At 42.4% G+C, this 17,413-nt stretch overlaps 2 protein-coding genes across 11 annotated transcripts in view; one reads left to right on the top strand and one right to left on the bottom strand.

The window, feature by feature from the left end:
• GGACT (gamma-glutamylamine cyclotransferase) overlaps positions 1-17,413 on the bottom strand; it is a 73,210-nt gene that overhangs the window by 20,580 nt on the left and 35,217 nt on the right. For 2 of the 9 annotated variants that reach the window (XR_013985396.1, XR_013985402.1), the window contains exon 4: positions 8,248-8,404. The exons of 4 other annotated variants lie outside the window; for them this stretch is intronic. The gene's annotated coding sequence lies outside the window, so the exon portion shown is untranslated. Of the gene's footprint in view, positions 1-8,247; positions 8,405-9,137; positions 9,241-14,220; positions 14,347-17,413 lie in introns of all 9 variants that reach the window. 3 more of the 9 variants (XR_013985399.1, XR_013985400.1, XR_013985401.1) reach the window with 3 other exon arrangements.
• The window catches only part of PCCA (propionyl-CoA carboxylase subunit alpha), a 234,330-nt gene that overhangs the window by 201,087 nt on the left and 15,830 nt on the right, over positions 1-17,413 (top strand). For both annotated transcript variants that reach the window (XM_081003052.1, XM_081003051.1), the window contains exon 22: positions 13,781-13,921. In XM_081003052.1, the coding sequence (XP_080859178.1) occupies positions 13,781-13,921 (141 nt within the window). The remainder of the gene's footprint in view (positions 1-13,780; positions 13,922-17,413) is intronic.

Here is a 17,413-nt window from a genome sequence, read left to right as displayed (position 1 = left end):
TCTCTTGTGACAGAGCGTTCCACCAGGTTGGAGCCGCAGCCGAAAAAGCCCTGGCTCTAGTTGAGGCCAGCCTAACCTCTCTGTGGCCTGGGACCTTCAAGATGTTTTTATTTGAAGACCGTAAGTTCCTCTGTGGGGCATACCAGGAGAGGCGGTCCCGTAGGTACGAGGGTCCTAGGCCGTATAGGGCTTTGAAGGTTAAAACCAGCACCTTAAACCTGATCCTGTACTCCACCGGGAGCCAGTGCAGCTGGTATAGCACCAGATGAATGTGATCTCGCAGCGAAGACCCCGTAAGGAGTCTCGCTGCGGCATTCTGCACCCGCTGGAGTTTCTGGGTCAGTCTCAAGGGCAGCCCAACGTAGAGCGTAGAGAGTTACAATAATCCAGTCTGGAGGTGACCGTCGCGTGGATCACAGTGGCTAGGTCAGGGCGAGAGAGGTAAGGAGCCAGCTGCTTAGCTTGGCGGAGATGAAAAAATGCCACCTTTGTTATAGCTGCAATCTGCACCTCCACGGAGAGGGAGGTATCGAAGATTACACCCAAACTCTTAACGGACGGTGCTGGCACTAATTGCACCCTCGCAAGAGATGGGAGTTGCCCCCTCAATCCCATATCGTCCCGTCCCAGCCAGAGGACCTCTGTCTTCGAAGGATTTAACTTCAACCGGCTCCCACGTAACCATCCAGCCACAGCTTCCAAGCATCTGATCAGTGTGTCTGGGGCTGAGTCAGGATGGCCCATCCATCAACAGATAGAGTTGGGTGTCATCAGCATACTGATGGCAGCCCAGCCCAAAACTCCGGACAAGCTGGGCGAGGGGGCGCATAAAGATGTTAAAAAGCATTGGGGAGAGTATATCGCACCCTGGGGCACTCCACACACCAAGGAGTGGCGGGATGACAATTCCCCCCCAAGCGCCACCCTCTGTCCCCGACCAGAGAGAAACGAGCGCAGCCATTGAAGGACTGTGCCCCGGATCCCCACGTCGGCAAGGCGGTGGTCCAGGAGTTCGTGATCGACCATGTCGAAGGCTGCTGACAGGTCTAGAAGAATCAGCAGCCCCGACCCGCTTCGATCTAGCTGCCTGCAGAGATCATCTGTTAGGGCGACCTGAGCCGTCTCGGTCCCATGACCGGTGCGGAAGCTGGACTGGAATGGATCCGGAGCCGATGTTTCATCCAGAAACCTACCAAGCTGTTCAGCAACCACTCTCTCAATCACCTTACCCAGGAATGGAAGATTCGAAACCGGGCGGTAATTGGATAGATCTAAGGGATCTAATGATGTTTTCTTTAAAAGCGGGCGCACCACTGCCTCCTTCAGTTCCCCTGGGAATGTCCCGGTGCCAAGGGACAAATTGATGATATCCCCCAGGGGGGCCCGCACCTCGTCTGGACACACTCTAATCAGCCAGAACGGGCACGGGTTGAGAGGACAAGTGGTGGGCTTTCCAGCTCGGAGGAGTCTGTCCACATCGGCTGGGGACATCCGGTCAAAGTGGTCCAATACTGGACCCGAGGACAGTCGAGGGGCCTCCAGTTCCTTTATTGTATCCAAATTGGCAGGGAGGTCATGGCGGAGCAACAGGACCTTCTCCGCAAAAAAGCTCGCAAATGCCTCACAGCTGTGTGTCAAATTGTTATTTAAATTTGGCTGTCCTTCGAGGGACGTTAAAGACCGAATTATACTAAATAATTGCGCTGGGCGAGAGCTAGCGGATGCAATGGAGGCTGAGAAGTAGGACTTCTTAGCGGCCTTCACTGCCAACTCGTAGGTTTTCATAAAAGCCCTATAAGATGTTCTTGAGGCTCCGTCACGGGCACCCCGCCATACTCACTCTAGCCGTCTGAGGTCCCGCTTCATTTTCCGGAGCTCCTCGGTAAACCAGGGAGCCCGGTTTCTGCGGGGTCGCAGAGGGCGCTTAGGTGCGATCTCATTGATGGCTGCCAGGAGCTGGGTATTCCAGCCCTCAACAAGCTCAGTCAATGAGTCGCCAGGGGGAGAAAGGTCCCGCAAGGCTTGACAGAATCTATCAGGGTCCATCAGCCTCTGCGGGCGAGCCCAAATCGGTTCGCCACCTAAGCAGGGTGGGGGTGGAACGTCAATCCTGGCTTTCAGAGCGTAGTGATCAGACCATGGCACCTTCATCGAAGGAAACATGATCACATCTATACCGACGCCAAAGATCAAATCCAGCGTGTGGCCTGCTTGATGTGTGGGGCCCGAAACAAACTGGGAGAGCCCTAGTGTCGCCATGGAAGACACCAGGTCCAGAGCCTGTGAGGAGGGAGTGGCATCAGCATGGATGTTGAAGTCCCCCAATACCAATAGGTTAGGGAACTCCAAGGCCCAGCTGGCCACCGCCTCCAGCAGGCCTGACAGGGTGGCTGCTGGTGCGCTAGGTGGCCGATACACCAGCCAGACAGCCAAGCTCACCTCGGAGCCCCACACTAGGCCAACACATTCAATGCCGGGGATCGATGGCGATGGTAGAGCCCTGAAAGAACAATCTTCCCGGATTAATAATGCCACCCCTCCCCCCCGGCCCACAGTCCGCGACTGGTGGAGGACGGAGAAACCTGGGGGCGCCATCTCTCGTAAGGTAACAGTATCCCTTCGCGCACCCAGGTCTCCGTCACACAAGCCAGGTCGACCCCCTGCGAGATGAAGAAATCTCGCAGGGTGGCGGTTTTGTTGCCTATAGACCTGGCATTGCACAACACCAGTGACGGAGGTGAGTAATCCTTGCTCACCCTACCCTCATCTCTCGGGATGGGGCGCAGATTGGAAGGGGTACGAGCATATCTGTATCTTGATCCCCTTCGCCTATGACATCTGCCCCCACCGCCATACCTCCCTCGCCCCTCCACAGTAGGAGCCCCAAGCCTCATACTCGCCTCCATTTACAAAATATAAAAGCAAACAAACAAACAAAAAACAATTACACCAAAACAAACCAATCCCCACCCCACTCAACAACCATCCCACCCCAACCCAAAATAAAACAAAACAGAATAAAAATACATGGATAAAAACCACCGTTTATGGTGGTACAACAAAGTAAAAAGTAAAAACACTTTTAGAACACTTTAAAATATATAAAAAAATTTTAAACATTTGCTGCAGCAGCACCAGTGTCCTTAAAGTTGTGGCGGTGGTGAGTGTGGGCCCCGCCCCCTGGCCTGGTGAAGTGGGTTTGCAGGGGGAAGAGCCCTCCCCACAAACTCACGGTGAAGCGGCAGCAACAATGTCCCGAGGCCTCCTTGGAGCCTTATATGCTGAGGTGGAGTATGGGGCCCGCCCCCAGGCCCAAGGTGGAAAATGGGCTTGCAGGGGGAGCGGTCCTCCCCAAGACTCATCGGCAAAGCGGCAGCAGCAATGTCCCGAGGCCTCCTTGGAGCCTTATATGCTGAGGTGGAGTAATGGGCCCGCCCCCAGGCCCAAGGTGGAAAATGGGCTTGCAGGGGGAGCGGTCCTCCCTAAGACTCACTGGCAAAGCGGCAGCAGCAATGTCCCGAGGCCTCCTTGGAGCCTTATATGCTGGGGTGGAGTATGGGGCCCGTCCCCAGGCCCAAGATGGAGAATGGGCTTGCAGGGGGAAGAGCCCTCCCCACAAACTCACGGCGAAGCGGCAGCAGCAAAGTAGTAGTTGTAGTAAACCTAGACACATAGCTAGCACACTCCATTTACTTTACTAGGTTACTAGTTGCCCATACCTGATCTGGAATGCTCCTCTCGTTCTCTTTCTTCAGCCATACTTAGGCTACAAACTTTTGAAATGGCCATTCCTGAGTTTCCGCCAAAGATCCTTAGAATGAAAAGACGCTTAATCTCTTTCAAACTCAGACCTGCCGAAAACTACAATTTCTTGGGAATTTTCTTGATAGCTACAGTGGTTTTAAATCACTTTACACAAATAGTGTGTTCCCTGCTCCCCTTTGCAGTGCTGACAGTACTTGTGTGGCCCAACCTAGGTCAGGTGTTTACCTGGCTGGCTATGCCATGCCAGCACCAGCTGAAGACCAAGGGTTAACATTTGAAGCTATGATATCATTATGTAATTGGTTCACGTATGCTGTTTCTGCTACTTTATTATTTGAGGTGTTTTCCCCTGCTAACATAATGCATTTAACAATGAAGCGAATCCTATCTCTTGTTTAAACCAAAATATGGATTTGAAGTTGGAGAAAGAATCAAGGAATTTATTTTAGATGTCCAAATGCTATCACACGATTAAGCTCAACGTTTCATTTAGTTTTACATGTATTTCCCCCCTCTTTACATGTCCTTACAGTCTTGAAGTAGGAAATTTTGTTTGGCAAATGTTGTAAAGTCGTGTGTGTTCTACTACAAACATATATATTGGGCAGGCAAAATATATGAGGAAACACCCCTCCCACCAGACATTATGATAATCAATCATTCTTCTACAGTCTACTGACATGAAATCAAAGTGTAATGTGTGAAACTTCAACTTCAACAACACGTTTTGCTGGAAGGTTGTTGACAGTCTGTAGGTGATACCACTGAGATGTGGTATACCAAACTCCTGGTGTATTGCTTCCCCTTAATCTCCCCACACTATATTATCCTATTTACAAATAATATTTTTGCTTTGAGCTGTTAGTATTTTAACAGTCCGGTTTGTTTCTGCCCAGGTTGAGAGTTTTGTAGATGCTGGGACATCCTTAATTCTAGTCAACACAGGAATTTGTCCTATCTGTAACAGGAATTTGTATTTCTGTTTGGGGAAACACTTACATTTCTTAACTTTGTGAGCATTGCTTTAAAGTTTACCTATTACTTTTATTTTTATTTTTTAATTTCCTAACCCAAGCTCAGTTTTGCCTACAATATTCTACCCGCGGTGGCTTAAAGAAGAAACATTTTTCGTAGGCAGCAGCCTTCTTCGTGCACCTGATAAAGTGGGCTATAGTCCATGAAAGCTTATACCACAATAAAACCATTAGCCTTTAATGTGCCACAGGATTCTTTGTTGGTTTTGCTACAACAGACTAGCACGTCCACTCTGCCAGAAATCATTGAACACATGTCTTAATTTAGTTCTCTGTGGAAGTCCACCCCCCTCCCTTTAAAGATACTGCTTCTAAGCCATGAGGTAAACTCTTTCTCAACACATCAGTGTGGCACTTTTTTGTAGTTTTTCAAGAAGTCTTCAGCTCATGAGCAGGTTTCAAAGGAACCTCATCTCCATGTAGTTTTGCCGGATAATCCTTTATCCACCATCTTCAGCTCTCATTCCCTTGATTTCTTGCCTGTGGCTACGTTTCTATCTCTGCATCAATTAGCCCAGTGATTTATACAACAAGCAAGCAGTTTAGAGGTAAATGGTACACAATTAACATCTCATTCCACCATAAAGGGTATGCTAAATACCCCAGTCACTGCTTTCTCTGCCTGGAATTGAAATAAGTGTTTGTCCTAATTCATATGCTATCTGATGTGAAGTGGGCCTGCTTTGTGCTGTACTACACCATTAATCTAATTATAGATAGCTGCAAATGAAGTGCTGTCTGAGCACAGAGGCTGAAGAAAAATAGAGCTTTTGTCATTTAGCATGACTCTGTGAAGCAAGATCACACTTTGCATGGCAGCCTGGCAAAGTGGAGATCCAAATAATATTGCGGCCTGTTGCATGCTTTCTAATTACGAGAGCCTTGTAAACAGAAGTAGACGCCCGGTGTAAATAGAGCTGTAGTTACGCTGTCATGTGGTTTATAGGAGGAAAATCCTCCGAGTGCGGTTGTATTAAATGATGCATCCTGATTGACAGCTACCTTGAGACTGCGCTGATGGAGTTGTCAAAGCATTATGCTAACAGGCTGCTCCAGTGACTGCAGATGTACAGAGCTCTGCTATTCAGACAGCTTTCTAACTGTTATCTGTTCATTTTACCTTGTCCGGCTGTGTTGTAACTCCACACAAGGAGGACAGCTACAAGCTTTATTTCTGTATGCTTTTGACTCTGACTGCTCAACCTTAACCTAAAGTGGAAGGAATCTGTTTTGTGAGGCTTTAATCTTTATTGGGGAGTTTTTTCCCACTAGAGTGTTATATATTACATGGTGGATTTAAAGGTGGGAAGTGTGAGCAACATTAATTGCTATTTTAATTACGTTTGTGTTGCTAGGACCTGTACTAGAGAAGTGGTGACATTCTCCTTTCTATCCCTCATCCATTAAATATTCAATTTTTAGGAATCCCTTTTGTATTGCCACGGGATGTTTTTTATTATTATTATTATTACATAAGGGATTTGTTTCTCCCACTTAAACCAGGGATTATTGTGGCACAACTGCACTACAACTCATTTGTCTACCAGAGACATGCTAATAATGTAGGAACTGGGAACTCCAATATAAAAGTCAAACTCTAATTTATTGACTAAGCAGTACATTTTTTAAACTGCCATGATCATAGAAATTTCCCCCAAAAAACATTTCCGGAGTCCATAATGCTGAGGGATGGGAGACAATTGACTGTTTTTAACCCAATATATGAGGAGAACTTTGATGTATAAAGAGATCTCATGCTCTATGAGAATTTAAACTTTAGACATAAGCAAGCACCCTTATTAAAGATGCACTTATTAAGTTGCACTGAATTTAGAGGAACTTCTGAGTAACGATGTCGAAGATTACAGAGTTAATGCACTAATTTCAGTGCCCAGGTGGCAGTGAACCAATATATTTATGATGCCTATGAGTATTTTGAGCCAGTAAGAATGGGTGTCACTTGGAATGATATGGCTTTCCTGAAAGTTTTGAATTGGAATTTTTTTCTTTGCAAATTAGGATCTTTTGCATAGGGATAATTTTCAATTTTCACCTAGAGCAGGGGTAGCTAACATGGTGCCCTTCAGGTTTTCCTGGACTCCTCTCCCAGCAGCCCCAGCTAGCATAGCCATCAGGAGAGCACCATGTTGTTTGCTTCTACCCAAGTGAATGATCTAATTTGTAATGCTTCTTTTGCATGTTGTTAGTAAACAAAACAAGCCATGCTTGCCTTAATGTACTTGCAATTGTCATCCATTTGTTGTTACTTAAAGAGCTTATGAAATAGAAAAATAAATAAATCTAAGGATCCACAAAAGATCTTCCACTTTATACTGCAAGATGAATGCAACTTGGGACTTTAAACACTGACCACTCGAAAAAACTTGTTTTTAAAACATTAAAAAAATTATCAAGGTGGAGTTATCTTTGGACTTACATTGCTTAAGGTTAAACAGTCATAACACAAAGAATCTTGTTACACATTAAAAACATTGTGGGCTAACATATTCATTATTGCATAACATTTTATGGACTAGATACATTTATTGTTATCCTCAGGTCGCAGGTAAAGGAATTTCAAAAAGAGACGCAAGCCTGGAGCAGTTGCATCGGAACTAATAAAGAGGTTCTACTCTATTGCTTTAGGCTTAAGAGGAACATGAATCTCTTGAAGAAGACTCTTGCCTATGAAAGATTATGCTACAATAAAATACGTTAGGGCTGTATCCAACAAAGCCATTGCACAGGTGGAACAACATCTGCTCATGCAACAGAATGAGCCCTTCCATCTCTTCCTCTTGTACCTTCAAATCTGTTCTGAAGGTTTCCCCAGCCTTCCAGAACAGACTGGGGACTCACAGATCATTCCACATGTACAATCACTTCATTCAGCCCTTATGCCAGGCATAGGCAAACTCAGCCCTCCAGATGTTTTGGGACTACAACTCCCATCATCCCTGACCACTGGTCCTGTTAGCTAGGGATGATGGAAGTTGTAGTCCCAAAACATCTGGAGGGCCGAGTTTGCCTATGCCTCCCTTATGCTAACCCTAATCCCAACCCTTAGTCTTAATGTGCTAGCTGACTTTTAAAAATTATTCTTATTTTTAGTGCAATAGAATAATACAACCACCCCAAGAAGCATAGACAATAGTTTTAGCAGGAAGCTGCTAAAACTACTGTCTATGGTCTTATGCATATAATGTATAATTGTGATATAGAGCAGATAGTTTTCTTACAAAAGGTGTCTGGTACAGTCCCTGGCACCCAAAGTTGGGCTGGAAAATATTTTTGTTTAAAACCATGGGGACCTGCGAGTCTCAGATCCATTTTTTTTTTTTATCAAGTGGATTGTGACTGGCAAATTTGGCCTCTGCAATAATATAGGATGTGCCTCATTTAAGGTTTTGAGAGGTAGTCTGCTTTTGGCAGACCTTACTGGTCTTACCTTCTGCAATTGCTTTGATAGCTCAGTTGGTTAGAGCGTGGTGCTGATCACAGCAAGGTTGCAGGTTCACTCCCCATATTCCTGCATTGCAAGGGGGTTTGACTAGATGATCCTCAGGGTCCCTTCTAACTCTGTGATTCCTTACACAGCTACTCACCTTCACAAATAAAAAAGCCTCCATTTTATTTATGTAAAGCTTTGTCACTTTCCAGTTATAGTCAAAATGGAATGATGTCAATTTGGTGATATTTGTAAGCTTCCAGTCATCTTTGTTTCGGAGCCAGGCATTGTTCAGTTGTTTTGGTCTTCCAAAGTGCTCTGCGCTTCTCATCAAACCAGTCCACATGTTAACATCCTTGGTGTGTGTTCTGCAGCTCACAGGCACCCCTTGGTCAGGCTGTTTCTCAATGTTGAGAAACTATTTTACAAAGGAATGTTTTTGGGAGGGGGGAAGCTTCCATCAGAACTTATAAAAAGGGATCCCTTTTCTGTATTACTTTGCCATCCTATGTTCACAGGGGTCATTTGTTCTCAACTGTGCTCCCAAAGGACCTTTCCGGAGAAGTTTGCTTTTTTTTTTTTTAACTTTTTGATTACAATAGCTCAGTTCTCCCCCCCTCCAAACAGACTAAAGAACAATAAACAAATACAAAAGGAAAGGGAACAGCTCATCAATAACAAAGGCTTGCATTTGAAAGCATTTGCCTTACTGACTCTCACATCTCATTCCAAGCAAAGCAGGAGTCCTGCAGAGAAAGGAATCTAGAAGATAGGAAAATATTAAAATAGTAAAAGTGGAATGCTTGGAACGGCCTGTGATGGGTGATGAAGAGAAGAAAGCTTTTATTGCACAACGATTGGGACAGTTTACTCGCTAATACTCCTTCTACCTGTAGAGACTCCTCTTGATTGTAGATTAATTTGGAAAACTAGAACTATTCACATGGCCTCAAGTTTGACTGTTTTGAAAAGACATGAAATTTGATTCTGAACCTGGGCAATGTAAAAACATAAATCTCTCTGAATCTAAGCAGAAGCTAATTGTACCATTCACACTACATAGCCAAAAAAAAAAAAAAAGAAATATCTATTGTCAATCTGGAGAAGGACCGTTATTTGTTTCCTCCTAAGATTCAAGTTTTTATTTAATTTTATTTTCAAAGTATGTGTAGAAGGTATTTGCTATGAATACTGAAACTGTGCAATTTGATGTAATTATATTCCCCCATAGGTTTAATTAAGGACTTTTAACTATAATTTATCTTTTGATAAATAGACCCTCTGCACAGAATGTTTATTAGATTGACAGCAGAATGTGTACCCAGATAGCTTTTTCTGCCTTGCCATGTGACTCAGATGAATTTTAATAGGAGCAAAAGCTTTTATTTGCCCTGTAATTTCACTGAAGGATCATATCCTTTAAAAACCAGCAGACACTTGTACGTCTTGATGGCAGAACACACAGACAAGAGCAAAGAAACATGCAAAAGATGTTGCTATTTGGCCTGTCACTGGTTATAGCAATTCTTCTGGCAACATTTGCCATCAAAACACATCAAAATACTTAGTTGCAAACATATAACAAGGCTGTTGTCTTTTTTTGTCTGAAAGAAAGATTCCAGAGTGTAGCCATTTATAATAGGAACCCAATAACCCTTTTAAAAAAACCATAAACCACAGCTTACAGAACAATGTCTGTTGTGAGCCTGAAGATGGGAATAGTTAAAATACCATTGGAAAACAATATGGTGGGCTACTTGAGCCAAATTTTGATAGCAGTCTAGGTAGTTCAGGCCCCTTTGGTTTTCACTAGTACTGGACACACCCCAAATAGGTTTCTGGGGCTAGGGTGTTTATTGTAGGATCAGTGGTCCTCATGCATGCAATTTTTTTTGCAGCATCAACACAACATTGTAGCTATCAAAATCCCCACCCATATCCCCATCACAACCTTATCTGCATTTACCCTTTCCAGGGAAAACCCAGACAGCTTTAAAAAAGAAAAGAAAATAAAACTTGCTGCTTACATTAAGCTCCCATCTGGAAGCACCCTAGCTGTCTGTCTTGGGAGATCCTAGTGTACAACTTTTTTCAAAGCTACCTTGGGGCAGGAAAGGAGGCATCACTGCACTAATTTTAAACTAGCCCAACCACTAGTTGTTTGGTTTGGGGTGTGGGGAGGGGGTGAGCAAAATGTTTCTTTCCCTGCAAGTCAGTGATCATTTTACAACGTTCAAACAGTTTTAATAAATTTTCATGCAGGCTCGAGCAGTGACCATCTCGTCTTCCAAATGACAGCAATCGTATATGAGGAAAGCACATATTGACACTTAATTATGATGTATGATGTGGTATCAGTAAACTCTGTTGGAAAGGCTTTGTCCATTTCTTTGGATCATCATCATCATCATCATCATCATCATAATTTATTATTTATACCCTGCCCATCTGGCTGGGTTTCCCCAGCCACTCTGGGCAGCTCCCAACGAAATATTAAAAACATGATAAAACATCAGACCCAACATGCTTGCAGCCACCTGGTTGCTCAGCTTAGTGTAGTCACATATTATTTCTGTGTAAAGCTATTGTTGCTTGACGGGATATAAATAAAATTTGTTATTATTATTATTATTACCCAGAAGAGCCTATACTAGGGGTGTCCAACCTTTTTCCAAAGAGGGCCAGGTTTGATGAAGTGAACATACGTGAGGGCCGACCAAAGTTGTTGCCCTTTTAGGATTGAAGTTGCTGAGCTCCCCCCCGCCCCCGGATTTGACCCCAGGAAATAACCTGCCACAGGGGCCGGATTAAACCGACTGGCGGGCCGGATTAGGCCCCCGAAACAGACTTTGGACACACCTGGCCTTTACTATGGGGTATATATCAACATTGCACTATTACAAATGTTCCATCTGCACAACCACACTACCTTGCCAGATGGAGTGTTCTCTCCTGCCTTCCCCTGCATGGTATGGGGTGTGTGTGGTTTGTCTCCTGACCCACAGAGGAAATTTGGGGAGAACAAAGGGAGGGGAGGAGGAAAAGCTCCATTGCGCAAGGGAACGTCCTTGTGCAGGGCTTCCGCTGATGGGGTTTGTTAGGTGTATCTTGTCCTGCATTCTCAGTAAGAAGCTGTGTTTTCTGGATTGGTTCTAGAGCCTTGCAGCCCCGGGTGTTAACTTTTTCTCTCTCCTTGTGAATGCAATATATAGCCTTGATCAGATTAGAAAAGCAATGTATCATTGATTTAGGAAGATGTGTAGAAGCTTCGCTGGAATGAACAGGAACCAATTGAGAGCATGGATCTACAGCTACCATTTAATTTAAGTAGGTCTGATCCCAGGCAAGTTCCTGGTTGATTGTGTTCAAAATGGCTAGGATACTTGACCTCTCATTATTAACTCCCATTTACCTTCACACTGGATATTCTAATATTTAGGCAATCAAAAAGTGAATGAGACTTCAGTCCATTCGGTTGAAGAACAATAACTTGGTGGTTGTTTTTTTAACTAAACTCTTCAGAACCCCTGTGTTCTGTATTGAGTAAATTGGGGAAAAGATGGACATGTTGTCTTAAAGATGGTTTGCCCCTTTCCCCTCTTGTATCATAGAATTATAGAGTTGGAAAGTACCCCAAGGGTCATCTAGTCCAGCCCCCTGCAACGCAGGAACCGCAACTTGTACTTGATGATTGTGCAGCTTCTAGGGTATACTGTGTTTACACTGCTACGCTTTAGTATTTAGTATTTGAAAGAGGCAGTATCTTAAAGTCGGGCAGAAAAATGCACATGATAGTTACACATATTGATATACTTACACATGTACAAAAAGTCAGTTTGATTTGATTTGATCATGTGCACTAAAGCCCATCCCAGAACCATCGCCAACGTGCAGGAATTCCACAGCAGATGGATCAGTGTAGAAAACTCCCTGAAGATCCTATGTTTAAACTACACTGCCATAGGTTACCAAAGCTGGTAACATGATTTGACAGTATTTGCACGATAAGCTGCAAAGTGCTAAGAATTCTGCTTTAATAGTGAAAGTTCAATTTTAAAAGATCCAAAAGCTGACATACTGCTGCTGGCTGATCTCGATGCAAATTAGATTATCATAAGTGCAATTCTAACTGTAACATTTATTATCAACACAGCTGGTTAAACTAGTGATAGGAGCATGTTTGTTCCTCTTTTGTCCATTGATGGTCAAAGAGGAACAAATTTCTCACAGAGACCTGCTGCCATCTGCTGGATTTCCGAGTGCAGTGTCTCCGCTCTTGGGTAAGCCTTATGCCAAACCAAAGAAAACTGATGTGGCTGCAGAGCATGAACAATATTTTTTGATTAAAACAAAACCAAAGAAACCTGATGTGAAAAAGCATTTGTTGATATGCTGAGTAAAAATAGCTTCTAAAAGCTAATAATAATTTTAACCACCCCCCTCCACTTTTAAAATAGTGTTTTGCTGATAGTTTGGTGGTAAATTAGCATAAAAACCCCCAGAAACAAACAACTTTGCAAATTACACTGTGTTGTTCCCCCCCCCGACTGCTACTTATTCAAGATACTGTCTACTTTTGCTATTTTTCGGTGCTTCTTTTTAAAATGGAAGCTTGGATTCTCAGAATCCTGCGGACTTCATAGAAAAAAAGCTGGACTGGAAAGTGGGGGAGGGGGGACTGTGTGGCCCTTCTGCTGTTGTTGCCACTCGTGTGTAGAGAAAGATCAAACCCATAATTCATTGTGTTCAATGTTTTCAAGTGCGGCTATTTACCTGGTTGAGTTTTGCTCTCTTACTGCGGTATTTATTTGGAATTGATTCCATCAATTTATCCCCACGTTTTACATCGCTATAGTTTCAAAGCATGATAGGCAGCAGGTGGAGAGATTTGTTTCCAAGCCGCTTTCAAAAAGTCAGCCACAATGTGTATAATTGGTATTATTAAAATCTCACATCCATTTTAGATAGTAAGTTATGCATTGTAGAGGGGAGAAGTGAAGGGTGTGGGCAGGTAGAGAAATTACAAAATATTTCCAGTTGGTGAACATCTGTAAAAATATAGTTTGCGATGTGCCAATTCAAGGTTGCAAACAAATGCTGGATTGTACTTCATAAGATCTTTAATAAAATATAAATATTAAAGCATTAGGATTTAAACATAGTGTTCTCCTTTTAGATGTGTATGCCTTATTTTTCACAGCAGTGCTTTCAACTGATTTTTTTTTTAACAAAATAGGTTAATTTCCTCCACACATAATGTTTTCAATACATAGTAAAAAGAAAGTCCTGTCCATTTCCAAACCACATATACAGCATATGCTAGATAGAAACATGTCCCTATAAACGACTATATATATTTTGTACCTCTTTGATTAGTTAATAAATTTACGGTTTGACACTTGTTTGATACTACCTTGTGAACCGCCCTGATAGCTTTTGATGAAGGGTGGTATATAAATCTAATAAATAAAAAAAAAAAAAAATTATTTGCTTTTGTGACATTTATCTTCATTCTGTTCTCTCCTGCCCCAAGTACAAGTTACGTATCCTGACCAAGCTTGCTGCGGAACTCAGCAAGCACATGCCAGAGAAAGTGGTGGAGGATACCTCCAGCATCCTGAGATCGCCCATGCCTGGAGCAGTGGTGGCAGTTTCCGTAAAGCCTGGAGACATGGTAAGATAATTCCTTGCCCTTTGTATCTGTTCCAGTTAAGAATATTCCTCACTGGAGAATCAGGGACAATTTGCACACTTCTTTTTTGGTCTTGCCTGAAGATGTTTCGGTATGTGCACTTGTGAATGTGGCAAGTACATGTTTACAAACACGAGTATCCTACATCTATACTCGTACGGGAGCCACGCTGGTTTTGGTTTCCTGTCATGCGGCTACTCGTTTGCAAACTTAGCTCGCTGCAATGTAATATATCAAGTTTCCCACGCTCTGGTTACTCTTGAAAAAACAGGTCAACTTACTTTAGGGATACTGCTGTATATAGGGAATGTGCATGGAACTTAATTTGGATGTGGGGGAACTCAGCTGAAATCACTACAGGGATGAAGGCAACCTTTATGATCAATTCATTCCGAAGGCATATTGTCCTAGAAATTGACAAAAAAAAATTACATTCATCATGATAAACACGTACTTTTTTTCTGTCTGACTTGACTCCAAGCCTTTCAGTTGCTAGCTGCTGCTAGTCATAATAAAAACACATGCATCCTCTTGACTTTAATTTTAATATTATGCTATAATTTTATGTTAGCACAAGAAAGGTCATCTTTAATTATTCATTCAGTTTTATAGAAATACACCAGAACCAAAAGAGTTGAAATAAAAATGAAGGTGTGTTGCTTAATTCTCAGTTGCACTGATTACAGTTGGCCCCTGCTTGCCTAATCAGTGAAGTAAAAATTGGAGCCTTAATATTTACATCTATGGGCAGAAAGAGTAAGTAAAGTTGCTGGAGAAAGACTGTAGAAAGGTGCGTTGAGGTAGGTCTGTATAATACTTGTCAGATGATGGATCTGTTTCTTAATATGCCCTAATATCCAAAGGATCGATATGAGACCTATGAACTGAGAGATTATTTTATATGCTCTATGCATCATGGATGTCATGCTTAATATTATCTTTCTAATTTAATATTCTGTTTCCATATTCCATGTTTTTGCTGTGCTTTAAGAAAAAACACTTTGTGTCTGTGTGCATACATACGTACCTATTTATCTATGCATTTAGAAAACACGGACAGTTCTTTTTGAGCTATTAAAAATGGGATAAATTATGAATAGATAATGCTATTTAGCATTGAACTAATTCCGATTCTCCAAAAATGTAGCCAGTAAACTACCTTGGCCTCTTTTTGAGATGTACTCGCTGCTGTAGCTTTTTTTAAAAAAATAAAAAGGAGAAAAGGTTCCACTGGGATGCCATTTTAAACGTATTTTACATTTAAACAAACGACGAAGCTGAGCTTACTAAAAACAAGCAAACATAAATTGCACTCAAGACTGGAAAATGTTTACCTTGAAATTGCAAACCATCAACATTGTTAAACTACTTCTGAAGGGGGGGGGACAGGATTTTTTACTCATGAGCTTAGCTGAGTGAGTCATCTGTGAAACATTTTGCCTGTTTAAATCTTTAGATGCCCTTTCTCATGCTATGTGGAAGAGTTTTATAAGAAGTGTCATATCAAACAACATAGTCAATCACATACAACGACCAGGTATGGTCACTGACAATTCCTGATTTTCAGATCGACTGAGTGGCAGGTTAGAAAACTGTCTGCTTACTGCCATTTTGTTCTTGTCACAAGGAGTATGAATTCTGTCATTCCTCCGTGCAGTACAATGGAAAAGAGTGACACTGTGTGTGTGTGTGTGTTTGCGTGTGGTGCCAGGATATTTTTCAGGACAAAATCTCCCAACCATTTTTATCCAAAATGCCTTGTTCTGCTGACATTAAAGTGAGTCGGGGAAAAATAGGATGCTCTGAAGTATCCTTTTATGTATCTGTCTTGTGTATATTTTGTGTACATGAAGAAGCAAAACCATGAGAGGATGGGCCTCCAGCCAGGAAATTGAAATGGGGAAAACATTCTTCCCATACAATCAAACATTCCCAAAGAAGTGCGGTGCAATACCAAACAAGTTGTTAAATAATGAGGAGAGATTTCTTTCTTGCTTCTCCCTCCCCTTTCCCTGCCGCCCCTTCTCCCTGCCTGTGGGTTTTTGCTGGAGGCGCCGAGAGGCAGAGCATTTGAACAGCACAGTCCTTATGTTCTGCCGACTTGGACTTGTCAATGGTAATTGGGCAGCTTTAATTGCAAAAACACGTTTGTGGAGCTGAAAGGGAGTTTAGCGTAAATCCTTCCTTTCCAGGACTGGTGTCAAAAAGTTTTTTTGAAAGGAGATGAGGTTGTATCAGCTATCCAGACTGAATAAGCGGCGAGATGGCGCGATTCAGCTTACATGTTTTGGCTGTCCATCAGGACAAGGATCATTCATTGTAGCTGTTCAAAGCCTCGGAGAACAACGGATGGGAACTCTTATATACTAGTCTTTTTTGTTCCACTGTTTGAATGTGTCCTGAATTTGTGTTTCCCCCCCTCTACTTTTCAGACAGACTAAGGAGTACTTAAGTACCCTTTTTATATTCTAGAGTATTTACCAGCTAATAATATAATGAGGCGTGAAACAATATTACTGGGAAATGACAAAAAAAGTTTGCAGCTGAATGTTATGCTAAAACTAATGAGTAGCTCTTCCATAAATTTTCTGTTTGTGACCATTGGTAAATGTTATTTCATGGTAATATTTTGGGAGTTAGCGCATTACTATAGAGTGTCTTACAAGGAGGCTTGTTTACTAAAATGCACTAAAATAATGAAACACTGCCATTATAAGATGATACCAGGGTAGGGATGCAGAGGTTGAGTAGTTATTTTTGTTTGAATCCATCCAGGTTTTTAGGCCGTTGGGAGGTATAGTGTGCTTGCATTTGCTTTCTGATGGCTTCCATTTTTTTATTGCCTTTTGTGGTGTTGGTCTGAAATGTGCATGAGAATTGTTCTTTATTTTGCCAAATTCTGTGTATACGCTTTTGTTATTATTTTCTTCATTTTTCCAAGTTCCATTAAAAATTGCTTGCTTAGCAACAATGAAAAAGCTTCCAAAGACGGGTCAGTTGTGAGGAACTTCACAGCTCAGCCCTTTTGGGGAGAGGGTTCTTCAAGTTTATTTCTGAGAAGAAATTTGGGGGCCATACATGGGGGCCACAAACTAACTTGAGAAATTTGTTTATTTGAAGGACCATAATTCTGCCCAAAATTATACATGGGTAAGTCTTACTAAGATCATTTCAACTTAGGTACCCATAGTTTACAGACAGCATGTAGACATTACATACATTTTACTGAAAAAAAGTGGAATTTGCTGCCACATAAAGATTGGGATCAATAAAGCTACTTTGGGTGTACTCAGAAGAACGTTTAAATTTCGCTCCCTTCACACATGAATCAGGAGGCATTATGTGATTACCAAAGAGTGAGACCACATTGCTGACTCTGCCCCTTGCCATCCACACATCTATTTATTTCATTTTTATTTTTTCATTGAATTTGTATGCCACTTTTTAGGGCAGTTCACAACATATTCATACATT

This window comes from Podarcis pityusensis (assembly GCF_964106645.2).
Source record: "Podarcis pityusensis genome assembly, chromosome: 4".
In the NCBI taxonomy this organism is placed as follows: domain Eukaryota; kingdom Metazoa; phylum Chordata; class Lepidosauria; order Squamata; family Lacertidae; genus Podarcis; species Podarcis pityusensis.
The sequence above is the reverse complement of the archived record's forward strand: the minus strand, read 5'-3'. Positions and strand labels throughout refer to the sequence as shown.